This window comes from Corella eumyota, chromosome 7 (assembly GCF_963082875.1).
Source record: "Corella eumyota chromosome 7, kaCorEumy4.1, whole genome shotgun sequence".
Lineage (NCBI taxonomy): Eukaryota > Metazoa > Chordata > Ascidiacea > Phlebobranchia > Corellidae > Corella > Corella eumyota.
The window spans coordinates 1,545,576-1,559,685 of record NC_137496.1 but is presented as its reverse complement, the minus strand read 5'-3'; the positions used below and the strand labels follow the sequence as shown (position 1 = coordinate 1,559,685).

At 30.0% G+C, this 14,110-nt stretch overlaps 3 protein-coding genes across 3 annotated transcripts; 1 reads left to right on the top strand and 2 right to left on the bottom strand.

Annotated features, from left to right (window-relative positions):
• Window positions 1-174: 174 nt before the first annotated feature.
• Window positions 175-2,825, bottom strand: LOC145759267 (serine hydrolase-like protein). Its single transcript, XM_082573048.1, has 11 exons — window positions 2,757-2,825; window positions 2,532-2,681; window positions 2,319-2,432; window positions 2,206-2,247; window positions 2,117-2,136; window positions 1,967-2,047; window positions 1,591-1,694; window positions 1,453-1,523; window positions 1,037-1,154; window positions 596-677; window positions 175-318 (listed from the first exon to the last, which is right to left on the bottom strand). The coding sequence occupies exons 1-11, from the start codon at window positions 2,779-2,781 to the stop codon at window positions 175-177; spliced, it is 951 nt and encodes a 316-aa protein (XP_082429174.1). The 5' UTR covers window positions 2,782-2,825.
• Window positions 2,826-2,919: 94 nt separating this feature from the next.
• Window positions 2,920-6,437, bottom strand: LOC145759910 (serine hydrolase-like protein). Its single transcript, XM_082573764.1, has 11 exons — window positions 6,348-6,437; window positions 5,782-5,931; window positions 5,146-5,259; window positions 5,026-5,067; window positions 4,927-4,946; window positions 4,508-4,582; window positions 4,194-4,300; window positions 3,887-3,966; window positions 3,696-3,810; window positions 3,316-3,394; window positions 2,920-3,230 (listed from the first exon to the last, which is right to left on the bottom strand). Exons 1-11 carry the CDS (start codon window positions 6,382-6,384, stop codon window positions 3,111-3,113), a joined length of 939 nt encoding a protein of 312 aa, XP_082429890.1. The 5' UTR covers window positions 6,385-6,437; the 3' UTR covers window positions 2,920-3,110.
• A 1,277-nt stretch (window positions 6,438-7,714) lies between these two features.
• Window positions 7,715-13,366, top strand: LOC145759425 (uncharacterized). The gene is made up of 14 exons (XM_082573258.1): window positions 7,715-7,843; window positions 8,457-8,522; window positions 8,649-8,700; window positions 9,091-9,215; window positions 9,467-9,599; window positions 9,866-9,957; window positions 10,282-10,444; window positions 10,626-10,789; window positions 11,150-11,308; window positions 11,810-11,971; window positions 12,135-12,253; window positions 12,314-12,411; window positions 12,516-12,711; window positions 12,880-13,366. Exons 1-14 carry the CDS (start codon window positions 7,730-7,732, stop codon window positions 13,043-13,045), a joined length of 1,809 nt encoding a protein of 602 aa, XP_082429384.1. The 5' UTR covers window positions 7,715-7,729; the 3' UTR covers window positions 13,046-13,366.
• The last annotated feature ends 744 nt before the right edge of the window (window positions 13,367-14,110 follow it).

Genomic DNA, 14,110 nt, shown 5'->3' with positions numbered 1-14,110 from the left:
AAAAAATGTAAAAGGCATCAATATAAAAACCGTTTAAAAAAAATCTCAAAACAATGATAAAAATATTAAGTTTAAAGTGCAATTGCTGTACATAAAAAAATAAATTTCTCGTTTAAAGTTATTTATAATTTAGTAAGTAAAGGCAATGTGAAAAAAAACAGAATTTAATAAAATTTAGAGTTTAGATTTGATATGTTTAATTGGTTTAAGATCTTTTCTAGATGGTCTTCTAAGCATTTCAGTGATGTAATTTGCTACTTTTTCAGGTTGGCACAAATGCATAAAATGATTGCCATCTATTTTTTTAACCTGATGAAACTAAAAAATGTTGGTATTTTAAAACTATGATTATAAAAATCGAACAAAAAAGTTTTTAACAGAAATAAGTTACTAAGTGGTAATTTTTTAAAATTCCTTGCAAAATAAAATTACTGACAACATTATATTACAAAAATTTGGTGCATTAAAAAAGTTTTTAAACAGAATTTTAAGACAACTTATTCTTTATTTAATTTAAATAATTTTCTTTCAAATCAACTTTACTGACAATAGTAATATAAAAATATTCATACATTTATTGTTTTGTTAAACTTACCGGACTAGACTTAAATAAAGATAAATAATAATCTCTTGATTCAGGTAAATCTGATTCTTCGTATATTAATCCATGGGTTGCACTAATAAATAATATTTACATTTGTTATTTCTGTTATTTATTTATATAGCAAAAGTTTAATTAAACCGGCAGTATGGTCTAGTGGTTAAAACACTTGATTTTACGACATGAACTCCAGAGTCGATTTTTACTGCTTTATGCTGTAGTGCCCTTAAGTAAGGTGCTATTAACGATTTAAACTTTTGCTGACAAATCAGCAGATTAATTATCGGGCATTTATAATCAATATTATCTCAAACTTCTAAAGTTAACTCGAGACAAGATTAGAGTAACTGATGTTACTCTATGTTTTGGGTGTAAAAATGACTTTTTCATATTGGGAATAAATAGATACATTAAAATAAACCTTATTATGCTTACAAAATGTGTAAAACTTCAGCCTTAATCATGTTAATAAATACTGGCGTGTCCTTTGTTGAAACCAGATTAATTTCATGCAAGGTTTTTTGTCTTGGATCGACATGACTTGTATGCATGCCTACATTAATAAACAAATTTAATTTAAAGAAAATTTATCTTACATTAATACAAGTTTTAAAATGAGCCTGGTTAAAACAATTAACTTCACTAAAAAAGGCCCAATATTTGATTCTTACTGCCGCCATGCTGTAGTGGCAATGTGTAACCAGGCCAAAAACTAGCAATAATTAGTTACTTAACATTAAGACCCTTTAATTGGTCATGACCTCTTATCAAGATAAATATTTACTAATAATTGGTGAACCCATTTTACTCCGCCCATATTACTATATTTTTAAGTTTTTATAAAGTTTTACCATTTATAGTTTCCCGTTGAAGCAGAATTTCAACAGCCTTTTCAGTTAAGTCTGGGATACGTTTTAAGTTTCTACATAAAGTAACAAAAAATTCAAAATTTTTTAAATTTCTATCATCTATAAAAATTCCATAAAAACCTTTTAATGACAGATTCCACAGCTTGAATTCTAGCTTTAAATGTTTGGTGATCTAACTTCACATTGTTTTCAATTCTCGTTCTTGTGTTTTTTAAAGAAATGCTCTAATAAAAAACAGTTCTAACTTATAAAGTTTATTAAAAAATACAAGTTAAATATGTGTCTTTTTTGGGGCTTAATTCATGCTGTAGCACCTTAAAATAAGATGCCAGTATAAACTTTTGTTAAAATCAAATACTAATTCTTTGGCAATAATGATCAATAATGTCACAAATTAACTAAGTCAACTTGAAAGTGGATCAGGGTAATAATGGTTACACCAAGTTTAAGCTGTACACCTGACAATAAAACAATGAAAGTATTTGTTTAAACTTACAATTCTAGTGTCTGTAGTAACAGGATAACTCACATCAAGAACAATTAGTTTATCAATAATATCAGGAAAATAAAAGGCAAACTAAAGATAAAATAAAATTCTGTAAAATCATTTTTTTTTTAATTTTATTAATACAACTAAATGGCTTACCTGTATGCAGTAGTAACCTCCTAAATTTAAAATAAAATAAGAGTTAAAATATTAATAATTTAAATATAACATGTAAAATATATCCTTACCCAAACTATGTCCCATTAAGTTAACCCTTTTCCAGCCGAAAACTAAACACAACCATTGATTTAATCAAAAGTTATATGAAAAAAATGTTATAGAAATTTAGAGCAATACTTACATTGTAAAATATAATAAAAAGCATTTACATGATTGTGTTTCATATAAAACATTCCTGGGGGTAAATGGGAAGAAATTCCTTGTCCAGGTATATCAATACAAACATAAAAGAAATCTAAATAAATCGTTGCATGAATTTTTATGCTTTCAACATTAATCTCATAAGGTTAATAAATATTATGGTTACAATTTGTTGCTGAAAGATATGTTTAACCTTTTGGTAGTAAAGGTATTAGAGTATCAAATGTATTAGCATTATCAAGCCAGCCATGTAGACATAAAACAGGAGAGTTAGTTTCCAATCCCCAGGTTTTTGCTGCTACAAACCCCCATGGCATTGGAATCTTTATTTCTTTCGTTAAACCTAGAAAAAAATAAAAATGGCTTAACATTTTTTTACAAAGGCCAACAATGTGTTTAAGTTAAAAAAATGCTTTACCTTTTTCTGATGTTCCAATGTACATTTTACATTTAAATATAAAATTTGTTTAAATATAAAATTTAATCTGTAAATAAAAAAAATCAGTGAATGTGAGTTGTAAATTAAAGTAATAAAATCGTGTTTTAATAGTTAAACATAAAATGCATAGCATAAACTGGACAACTACTGACACATAACTTAAACTTTTAAATATAAAAACAATTGAAATTATATTACAATAAAAGTGAATATGCAAGTAAAAATAAAACTTAATCAAACAGCAAAGAAGAGATATAAATTACAACAAAGCATGTTTCACTATACAATATAAAACAAGAATTATTGTTAAACAAAAAGCATTAAAATAAATAATTATAATTTTGATAAATTTCTGGCTGGTAGGTTAAGTTGATCTGAAATATGTGTTGCCATGAGTTCAGGGTTGCAAAGATGCAAAAAATGTTGCCCCTCAACTCTTATATTCTTAAAGTGCTGTAACAAAAATATGTCTTGTTAGACAGTACACCGTTATACAATACAATACTTATAAAATGTGAAAAAAGTATTTTTGCAATACCTTGTTATCCTTTAATATGTCTTGAACAAATTCCACATGTTCTTTGACGTCTTTCACTTTAATATCACCATCACTGCAACTAAAAAATAAATAAATATCTAAAGTTAAACACTTCATACTAATACATACTAACAATACTAAAAATATCAATATTAATAACAAAATACAAATAATGGAAAACTTTTATACAAATACTAGTATGTTAATCCTTTTAAAAATACTATATATTAATAAAAAATACTAAAAGTTCTAAAAATACAATTTGTAAAACACTAATAGTAGAATGTGCTAGTTGTAGATATTAAAATTTGGTAACTAGCATATATTAAAATTTGGTAACTAGCATATAAAAAAGGTATTTAAAACATAATGTTTTGTACATGATCTGTAAGATTTGTGCTTGTATGTTTCTTATAACCTCTTCAGCCATCTCAAATGAAAGTGGACAAGATTCTATAAATCTATGTCTTTTGTCACGTGCAAATACATACAAACCTAGAAAAAATAAAGCTCTTAATAACACAATAAATAAAATTACAACATACAACAAAAGAAATTTTAAGAGTCAAACCGTTATCCAGTTTTCTGGCTCCACGCTCCAATAAAATAGCAGCATCTTCTCTTGTCAAATCACCGTTTGCTTTAATCAATCTAAAAATATAGGCTACTTTAAATGTGCTACATCTACTTAAAGCAGAGCTTGGCAAAAAATTAGGCCAATTTATAGGCCTACTATCTACTGTATTACAACCTAATATCATAATTTCTTTTATGTAGATTGTATACCTATATTACACATTAGACCTTTTATGCAATTTAACATAATGCTATATACAGAACATTTATTTTATGGAATTTTTAACTCGTTTTTTTTTTACCTTGATTTAGCACCTTCTAGAGTGTAAGTATGTAAAGTTTGATCTTTTCTAGAATTTAATTTAAACATTCCAACAATAGAGCCATAAACTTTTTTACCAACATCTTCCTAAAAAATCGAATAACTTTTGTTAAAACAATTTAATCTAAAGGAGAAAAAGAGTTACAAAACAAGACTTAAACATAACTTAATCCCAGCTATTCACATTTTTAGTTGTTAAAATTAGTAGAAATTTAAGCATAGAGCACTAACAAGAAGCCTCTAAAATAAGCACTAAATAAAGAAGAAGTTAAAACAACTGAATGTTTAACTTACAGCACGGGCAGGGTATAAAGCAGCAGCTTCTAATAAAATTAATTTGTCAACTACTTCTGGAAAAACTCCTGAAAACTTAAAACATAAAATTAACATTTAAACTCTAGTTTACCATTTTTTTATACATATTTATCCTCGATGTGGGAAGGTTGACTTTACGACCTAAACATAGAGTATCATCAGTTACTCATCCCAGTCTCGAGTTGCTCTTAGAAGATTGGGATAATATTGTTTCAATTGTCCAATAATTAAGCTGCTGTTTAAGTACTAGCTCAGATTGAGTTTATACTGTTTATAGCAACTTACTCTAGGGTGCTACAGCATGAGAGAAGTGGGGATTGAACCCACGACCTCATGTGTGGTGTAGCAAGTGTTCTAAATACTATACCACCTTAACAATTAATTTATATAATACATACCAATCCTGCAAGATTCCCACCTATAAAAATCATAAAAATTAGGTTAAAAAAAACTTAAAAGACGAGCATACCTTATTTAAAATAGCTTACTAAACTTACCAAGACTGTGCCCTATTATAGAAAACTTGGTCCACTTAAAATCTAAAAAAAGAAAAATTTTTGAGTAACAGTACATTAAAAACAAAAAAACAATTTTAAGAAAGTATTTTAATTATTTACATTTCATTAGTCTGTATATCAATGCGATATTGTCCACTTTTGTATAAAACATCCCAGGAGGAAAATATGAAGATAAACCGCAACCTGGGAAGTCTATGCACACATAAAACTTATCTGAAATAAAATATTAAATATTAATTTGGTAATTGTGCTAAACCTTACTACAGTGGGTTATATTTATAGGTTTAATTCCCACTAATGTCATACTATAAATAAAAAAAAACTTATCTGAAATAAAATTTTAAAACCACATAATTTGGATTTATATTTAACATTAATAAAGTCACGTTACAGAATTTGTGGTAAAAGGAAAACAATGTTTAAAGTATTAAACCTTACTACAAAACGTCCTAAGTTTAATTCCCACTGCTGCCATACCATACAATAGATTAAATTCATGCCTTAAATCTGTATAATTGTACCTTGAAATTAGATATCTCATAAAACAAAGAAGTTTCTAATGAGTTATATGCACTATTAACACAATGCAACTACTTTTTGGCAATATAATCAATATAACTTAACTTTGAAGTTGGTCATCATATAAAACAAACAAAAAATACTCTCACTTTTTTTCATACTAAAAACAAAGAAGTTTGTGATAAGTTTTAAATAAAATCAACACAATATACTTACTTTTTGGTAGCAAGGGAATAAGAGTGTCAAATGTATTACAATTATCCATCCATCCATGTATACAAAGCACTGGTTCGTTTGTCTCCTCACCCCATGTCTTTCCACTTACATGACCCCACGGAACAGAAATTTCAATATTTTTAGTCAAACCTGTGAAAGCAAATTATCAAAAGTTGGTCTATTTTTGAGAAAGGGCAGAAAAAAAACAGTGTTAAAAAATTATCTTTAGAAAATTGTCAAGTTGCAAAAATTGCATATTTTTATCCTCGATGTAGGAAGGTCAAATGCGCGACCTTAACATAAAGTAACATCAGTTACTCCGACCTAGTCTTGAGTTGGTTGTGGAAGTTTGAGATATTATAGAATATAATTGCCCAATAATTATTCAGCTGTTTAAGTGCTGGCTCAGCAGGAGTTGGTACCGTTTATAGTGCCTTACTCAAGGTCACTACAGCATGAGATCAGTGGGGATTGAACCTACGACCCCATGTGTGGTGTAGCAAGTGTTCTTACCACTACACCACGCTGCTGGTCACAATTGTTTAAAACAATAATCCAAAACTAACCTCTTTCAGTTGTATTGACATAAGAAGTATTATCCATTTGATTTTACAAGTTTCTAACAATAACAAAAAGTTAACAAACTTATATAAATCTATAAAAAAAAGACAACTTATAAATACAATCATCAGTCAAAAGCAAATTGTGATATTAATTTAATAGTTAATAATTTAGTCCCCTTATTTAAACAAAATCTGGCATTAACATAAATAACACGCTGCTACACTGTTTAAATTTGATTACTTTTAAAAATCTACAATATATTACAACCCACTAATACCACCAGACCATAACTATGTACAAATATTAACTATCATGGATGATTAGGTAACTAATACCGTGCAGTTAAAATTATGCTGACGCAGCAGATATTTTGTTACGTCATCCACGTGCTAACAAAAGTAAACAAATGGGAAAGCGTGACCAATTGACCTTTGATCAACGGTTTTTATTTTTTAATTTTTTTGTCGTTTATATCTTTATCCTAGATGTGGGAACGTTCAGTCTCGAGTTGCCTGCAGCAGTTTGGGATATTATAGAGATTATAATTGCCCGATAATTACGTTGCTGATTAAATGCTGGCTCAGCAGGACCTCATACAGTTTATAGCGCCTTACTCAAGGGCGCTACAGCATAAGATCAGTGAGGATTAAACCCAGGACCTCATGTGTGGTGTAGCAAGTGTTCTTACCACTACACCACGCTGCCGGCTTAAACTTATTGGTTCGGCACGTTATTTAAAATTTTTAAAAAGCGAAAACTGCCCCAAATTTTAAGTTACAACAACGTTAAAATATTTAACAAATTTGCTATATTTTTGTATAAATAAAAGACCCATCAATATAGTATGTGTGTACGAATTGGTCGAATAATTTACGTGTAAAAAAAGTATCGTTAATGAACGACTTGAAAAAAATACGACGAAAAATTGAGCTTGTGAATTGTTTGCAAGCTGCAAAGCAATAGAATAAAGAAAACAAAATAATCGAAAGTAAATTATTTGCATTGAATTAGATTCAACTTACGTCATTCTACCTTATTTCTTTTCAATACAAAACTTAATTGTTACCAAAATAAAATCCAAACGAGGCAAAGGGAAATAATATTTCAATATTTTTGCAAGCGAATTGCAAAATAATTTTATTTTTCGGCAAATTTCTTTAGAAGAGATTCGCTGCAGTTAGGTCTTAAACTCGTTGTTTAGTAAACCAGCACTTTTATAAGCTATATTATCCCAAACTGCCACAGATAACTCGAGACTGGGTCGGAGTAACTGATGTTACTCTATGTTTAAGTCGCACATCCGACTTTTCTACATCGAGGATAACGATACATACGAAAAAAAATAATTATTTTTAATTTTTTGAAGACTGAGTTACGTTTAAAAATGGTGTGCAAGGATAGAGTGTTAATGTTTGTAGCGATTTTGTTGTTTTATCAAATCGACGCGCATAGAATTGATATGGGAAGATGTTCATGTACATGTAACTCCGATCGATTGGTAAGTAGAATACTCGTTTTTGTTTAATTTTTATTATTTTAATAAAATTAAGCATTTTAGAAGAACAGAGCAAAAAAAACTTTTTGTTGTTACATCGTCTTTTGTAAGCTCATTTTTACTTGAAACAGTGTTAATACATTATAATTTATAAGTAGGCCTATATAATTCATAATTAAGGTTTGAAGCAGTGTTTAGGCTATTAACTTCTTCGAAAAATAAAACAAACGAAATGAGAAAAATAAATTTCGCGCGGACAACAACTTAACCAGCAGCGTGGTGTAGTGGTAAGAACATTTGCTACACCACACATGAGGTCGTGAGTTTAATCCCCACTAATCTCATGCTGTAGCGCCCTTGAGTAAGGCGCTATAAACGGTATGAGCTCCTGCTGAGCCAGCACTTAATCAGCAGTATAATTATCGGACAATTTAATCTATAATATCCCAAACTGCTACAGGCAACTCAAGGCTGGGTCGGAGTAACTGCTGTTACTCTATGTTTCGAGGATAAAGATATATACAAAAATAAAAAACATAATTAGGCTACTAGCAGGCTGTGCGCTTTAATTTTATAATAGTAGTTTAATTACATTGAATTTTTATATATTTTTTAGTTACCTGGAGAATACAGTAATCCAGGAAGAGGGCAAGCAGGTGCACCTGGAAAAATTGGGCCAATAGTAAGTCTGTAATATAACAAATCCACCATTTCACGCACTTGCTAAATGATGTTAGCATTTTCTATAGAAATAATATACAATTTTCAAAGAATTTATTGTTTATTAACTGAGTTATTTTTAACCTAGGGGCCAAAAGGTTTACCCGGTCCAAAAGGAGCTCGTGGAGAACAGGGGGAAGGTTAGTTTGATTTCTTAAAGGCTAACTCACTATGTGAGGTCATGGGTTATATTCCCACAGTTCCCCTGTTTTTAGTGCCTCTAATGAAAGCCTATGGTACTTTTTTGTATGTAATTATCTTGTTGTGGGAAGGTCGACTTACAGCCTAGACATAGAGTAATATTTGTTATCCTGATCTTAAGTTGACTTTAACTGTTTAAGATATTAGATTATAAATGCTTGATAAATGACCTGCTAGTTGGATTTTAATATAGCAAAAGTTCATGCCGTTCTAGCCTTATTTAAAGCAGGAGAGCAATGTGGTTCAAACCAATACCTCATGAAAGGAAGCCAAAGATTCTGACTGCTAGACCACGTTGGCAGTAACTACTTTTAACTTGTTTTGTTTAGGTTTTGAAGGTACAGTTGGTACTGCTATTAACCCGGGACTTTCATGTGCTGATTTATATGACAAAGGAATAAGGAATGATGGAGTTTATTTTATCAAAGCTAATCACTACTCCACTACCTTTCAGGTATATTAAACTTTATGTCATTTAAATCCACAAACAGTTCAGCCCTGGACAAAACAACCCATTAGGCTTTCTTTTTTTAAAATAATTTTAATAAAATAAACTTATTTGGGTTGATTGTTGTCAGTTTAATTTGTAAATTGAATTGACCAATTTTTGTGAACTTTATTTTATAGAAAATATTTTTGTAAGTATTGTGTATAGAGGTAATTATAAATGCAGGCTTTAATTAGTATTAAACTTACTATATTCAGGTTTATTGTGACATGACCACAACATCAGCTGGATGGACTTTAGTGGCAAGTATTCATGAAAATGACATCACAGCTAAGTGCATGCCTGGAGATAAATGGTCATCTGAAAACTGGGCACAGAACTCAACAGAAGGTATTTCTAAAGCAAAACAAGTAGTTTAATTAACATTATGGTGTTTTGTTCATTAGTGTGTAAGTTATTTTAACATAAATCTTTCTATTTAGGCACAAATTTTCGTTAAAATACTGTTTATTGAACCCTAATTCAGTTTAATTGCGTTACCAATAAAATTTTATTTACCAACTTTTTATCCATTTTTAAACAAAACCTAACATAACATCGGCAAATCGAAAATTTTTTAAAATGTCAGCTTATATAATTTGTGTTGTTGTGTAAAGGAGGAAGTGCTTGGAGTAATACTCTTACATTTGGAGACCTGGAGTCTGTTACAAGTGCTGATTACAAAAACCCAGCCTATTCTACTTTACAGGTGAACCTCCGTAATTGACCACTTAAATGCTATAATTTTGTACATTTAAATTGTAGAAAAAAAATAACATTAGTAAACCCGACCCAGTCTCGGGTTGCATTTGATAGTTTGGGATATTATAGATTATAATTGCCCAATAACTAAGGTGCTGTTTAAAAGTTGGCTTAGCAGGAGTTTGCAACATCTTACTCAAAGGTGTTACTGCATGAGATCGGTGGGGATCAAATCCATTTCCTTATGTAGTGAAGCCCTGTGTTTTGACCACTACCTAAGGCTCTTTGTTGTTGCTTTGTATAAGTATAACACATGTTATTGAACTTGCAGTCAGGAAACATCATGGTATGGCACGTCCCTAACAACACACCATTGCAATTCTTAAAAAATAGAGCTGATTTTATATACAAAACAGGAAACGAATTCTTAAGTGATCTGGGAGGAAATTTGTATTCTCTATTTTCAAGCCATTACCCGTTAATAAAATTTCCAAGTATTTTTTTAAATTTTTTTTCCAAGTATTTATTAAGCTTATTTGTGCATACTATTTATAATTTTTCGAACACACAAAAAACAGCCGTAAATAGATTTGATTCTTTAATAATTAAAACAAAATATATTTAAAAAAGCAAATATTTGCATGTTTAATTTTCATTTACCTTTACCTTAAAAAGGAAGACAGGGTTTAGGGTCAACAACTGGTTTTATCGACCGAATGGTAGCAAATTCTGAAGCAGCAATTGCAGAAATATCGAACTTCCATAGATATATTTACTCAAATACTGAAACAGACAACATTCCAGATGGAGGCTCCGATGTTTTTGACACTGGAAATCAGGTTTTAACTTTGATTATTTTACATAATGGGAATATGATGTAGTAGTTAATGGCAAAAAGTTTATTTCCCACTGCTTTTCTGACTGAGTATCAATATTTTACATTTTTGTACAAACCCCTTTTAAAGTTTATTAATTAAAGCATTGGTGTTTACATAAATTACTTAATAAATAGGTTATTTAACAAATAACTTATTTATTAAGTTATCTATTTAAAACATCGAAAGTTTAATTATATTTTAAAGTTGTAAATAAAAAATAAAATATAATAAGAATGGATTGACTAAATTAAAAAGCCCTATTAAATTAAACATTGAAAATTAAGTATATACAATTAAACAGTATTTTAATAATGATGCCAGATTCAATATTCGGTTAATGGTGGCACTCTTTCATCAATGCTTACCTATAATGAAACCATTCATGATACCAACGGCCCTATTATTGAAACAAAAAGTATTCATCCTTTTCTATTTGTGGCCTGGCTTGGAGATCAAAATATACAAAGTTTTAAAGTTAAGGTAATGAAGTGGAAAGGTTTACTTGCTAAAAAAGTTATTAAAAATCTAAATCATAAATTAAACACAATAATGCAAAAATAGAAATAACAAGTTATTTTTTGGATTAATATTATTAAATAATTTGTTGTAATTCAAATTTTGTATATACTTCTGGCAGTGTGGTGTAGTGGTAAGAACACTTGCTACACCACACATGAGGTCGTGGGTTCAATACCCACTGCTCTCATGCTGTAACGCCCTTGAGAAAGGCGCTATAAACGACATAAACTCCTGCTGAGCCGTCACTTAATCAGCAGCATAATTATCGGGCAATTATAATCTATAATATCCCAAACTGCCACAGGCAACTTAAGACTGGATCGCAGTAACTGATGTTACCTTATGTTTAAGTCGCACATTTGACTTTCCCCCATCGAGGATAAAGATATACACTAAAAAAAATTTGTTCACAAAAACACAGGTCCCATTTGCACAGATTTTTCTTTAAATTTACGATTTTAGGTGAGCAGTAATTTAGGTGCGGATGGTTCTGGAAGTGTGACCACTTTGAGTAGATCAAACCATAACTTTGGTAATGGTTTTAAGCTTACCTTTAAGGCAAATGAGGTGTATGACGCTTCAGATCCCAGTTGTGCTCAGGTGTTTTTCACTGTAACAAATCAAGTATGTCACCTTCTGTATTTTTTTGTAATTTAACTGAAACAGAAATATTATTTGTAACACAATATGTAAATTTATACTTGTATGTAAAAACACTAAAACTTACAATTTATTAATAGAATTTATGACATAAAATTTAGTCAATTATTCTAGAATTACTTTTTAGAGATTATGGGATTCATCTACATCTTTTTCCACATCTACCCCACTTTGGGAAACATCTGACACACAAAACCTTAACGATGAGTTTTTAGTTTCTAATTCACCCAGGAATATTCTTGTTGGGTAAAATTAATGTTAATTTAAAATTAATGTAAAAACAGTTTATAATGTACCTTATTTTAGATACACTCTGTTAACAAAAAAAGCAGCCATTAGGATTACCACGGGTGAAATTATAAATTCTCTTGTGACATTACTTGGGGACCTTGGTCAACCTAATGGTATTCATTTTTCGTTATAAACTTTGTTATCATTAAAGATAAATTAAAATAGGCTTTTTTAAAACAAAAACTCAGAGAAATTTTGTTTTATTGACTTGCAACAGATCTTTCACGCAGTTCAGAAATTTGTAGTAATGAACATGATACACTCTCAGTTCCAGTTAGTTTCCTGCAGGGTTCAGGGTCTAATTTAGTTCATGGTTCCCCATCTTCTACAAGGGATGATTTTGAACCTGGTTTCGTTCAGTTTAGAGCACTCGATTCAAACGGATTACCAAGTGCCTTCTGTCCAGGCATTAAGTAAAATAAACTTTTCTTTAAACCTAAAATCACACTGTTTTTTAAGTCCATATAATGTTAATTAAGTTTTAAAATTTAAAAAGCCATTGTTTATTGTAAGGCCAGATACATATTTATTAAAGCTTTCAGCCCCTTAAAAAACTGTAATAAAAATAACACCATTTACAGATCTAATGGCTGTACACCATCTGATATGTGTGTAGGGGGAATTAACACTGCCAGGTATGGTGATAAAGAAAAGTGTGGTGACTTTGGTTCAATGGATAAAGGCCGAACCCATAGGCTACAACAAAAAGCCATTGATTCAACTCGTCTTATATTTTATGGACCATAAAACAAAACATTAACAAAAAAAAACTCTATATAATCAATTTTTGTGCGATATAATATGATTCATAAAGGCTGTATAGGCCAAAATGTGTTACACAATTGTAAAAAAATATCATACATAAGTCTATACAAAATTAATCAGAAATTAAACAGAAAAATTAAAATAGCAAGCTTACCGAAATAAATTAAACTTCCATCATTTAGTTATTTTCTAACTATCTTCTTTGGGATAAAAAGTTCTGTTTTGTATTCTTTAATTTGCCGTTTTAAAAAAATTGGCGTGCTGATAACGATTATTCCGTCCAAATACAACTTGGCTTCTTCATCTAGCCTTTGAGTAACATACAACAGGCCTAATTTTTAAACCATTTTTTTAATTTTTGCCTTGATTATCTGATAGCAAAACAGTTGTTATGATAGCAAAACAGTTGTTAAAAAAGGAATAAACGAATTTAAATATGAAATGACCAAATATGGTAATCTTCATCCAAGCGATAAACGTGGCGCGAAAACTGCGAGTCCCACTTAATCAAACTTATGAGAATATCGTACGTGATTGGCTGTTGGTATTCTATGTTGCGTAAGACAAAATAACACTAGATGCATTTACGTAACAATGGCGGTTTCTACCGCGTGAATCCAAAAATATGATTGAGGTATAGATTTTTTTTAATACGTTTTCAATAAATAATTCATAATGAACTTCTTGGGCATTACATTTGGGGGACGGGTTTATTTTTTACACTGTAACGGAAGGAATGCAGGAGCATTTCAAAGAACTTGCAAATCCCCCTTTTGCTCTTAACCTAGCTCAAATTTAAAATAAATGCTGTTAGTTAATTTTAATTGCCATTAAAACACTTCTAACTCTATTAAAAAATTTATAACTAAATAATATTTTGGATTTAGGCGGTAAAACCGCCATCACGTAAAAGCATTCATAACCGTCAGCGTGGTGTAGTGGTAAAACACTTGCTACATCACCCATAAGATCGTGGGTTTAATCCCTACCGCATTTATTCTGTTACGTCCTTGAAGAGGGCTATAAACGGTATGAACTCCTGCTAAG

Coding starts and splice junctions, on each gene's coding strand:
- LOC145759267 (XM_082573048.1), bottom strand. CDS start 2,781: ATGTACATTGGAACATCAGAAAAAG. Junction 2,433..2,531: donor AATACCTTTACTACCAAAAG/GTTAAACATATC, acceptor CGATTTATTTAG/ATTTCTTTTATGTTTGTATT. Junction 1,524..1,590: donor GTGGAATCTGTCATTAAAAG/GTTTTTATGGAA, acceptor TACTTTATGTAG/AAACTTAAAACGTATCCCAG.
- LOC145759910 (XM_082573764.1), bottom strand. CDS start 6,384: ATGGATAATACTTCTTATGTCAATACAACTGAAAGAG. Junction 5,932..6,347: donor TGTCAATACAACTGAAAGAG/GTTAGTTTTGGA, acceptor TTGCTTTCACAG/GTTTGACTAAAAATATTGAA. Junction 5,260..5,781: donor TATTCCCTTGCTACCAAAAA/GTAAGTATATTG, acceptor ATTTTATTTCAG/ATAAGTTTTATGTGTGCATA.
- LOC145759425 (XM_082573258.1), top strand. CDS start 7,730: ATGGTGTGCAAGGATAGAGTGTTAATGTTTGTAGCGATTTTGTTGTTT. Junction 11,972..12,134: donor TTTTCACTGTAACAAATCAA/GTATGTCACCTT, acceptor ATTACTTTTTAG/AGATTATGGGATTCATCTAC. Junction 12,412..12,515: donor GGACCTTGGTCAACCTAATG/GTATTCATTTTT, acceptor GACTTGCAACAG/ATCTTTCACGCAGTTCAGAA.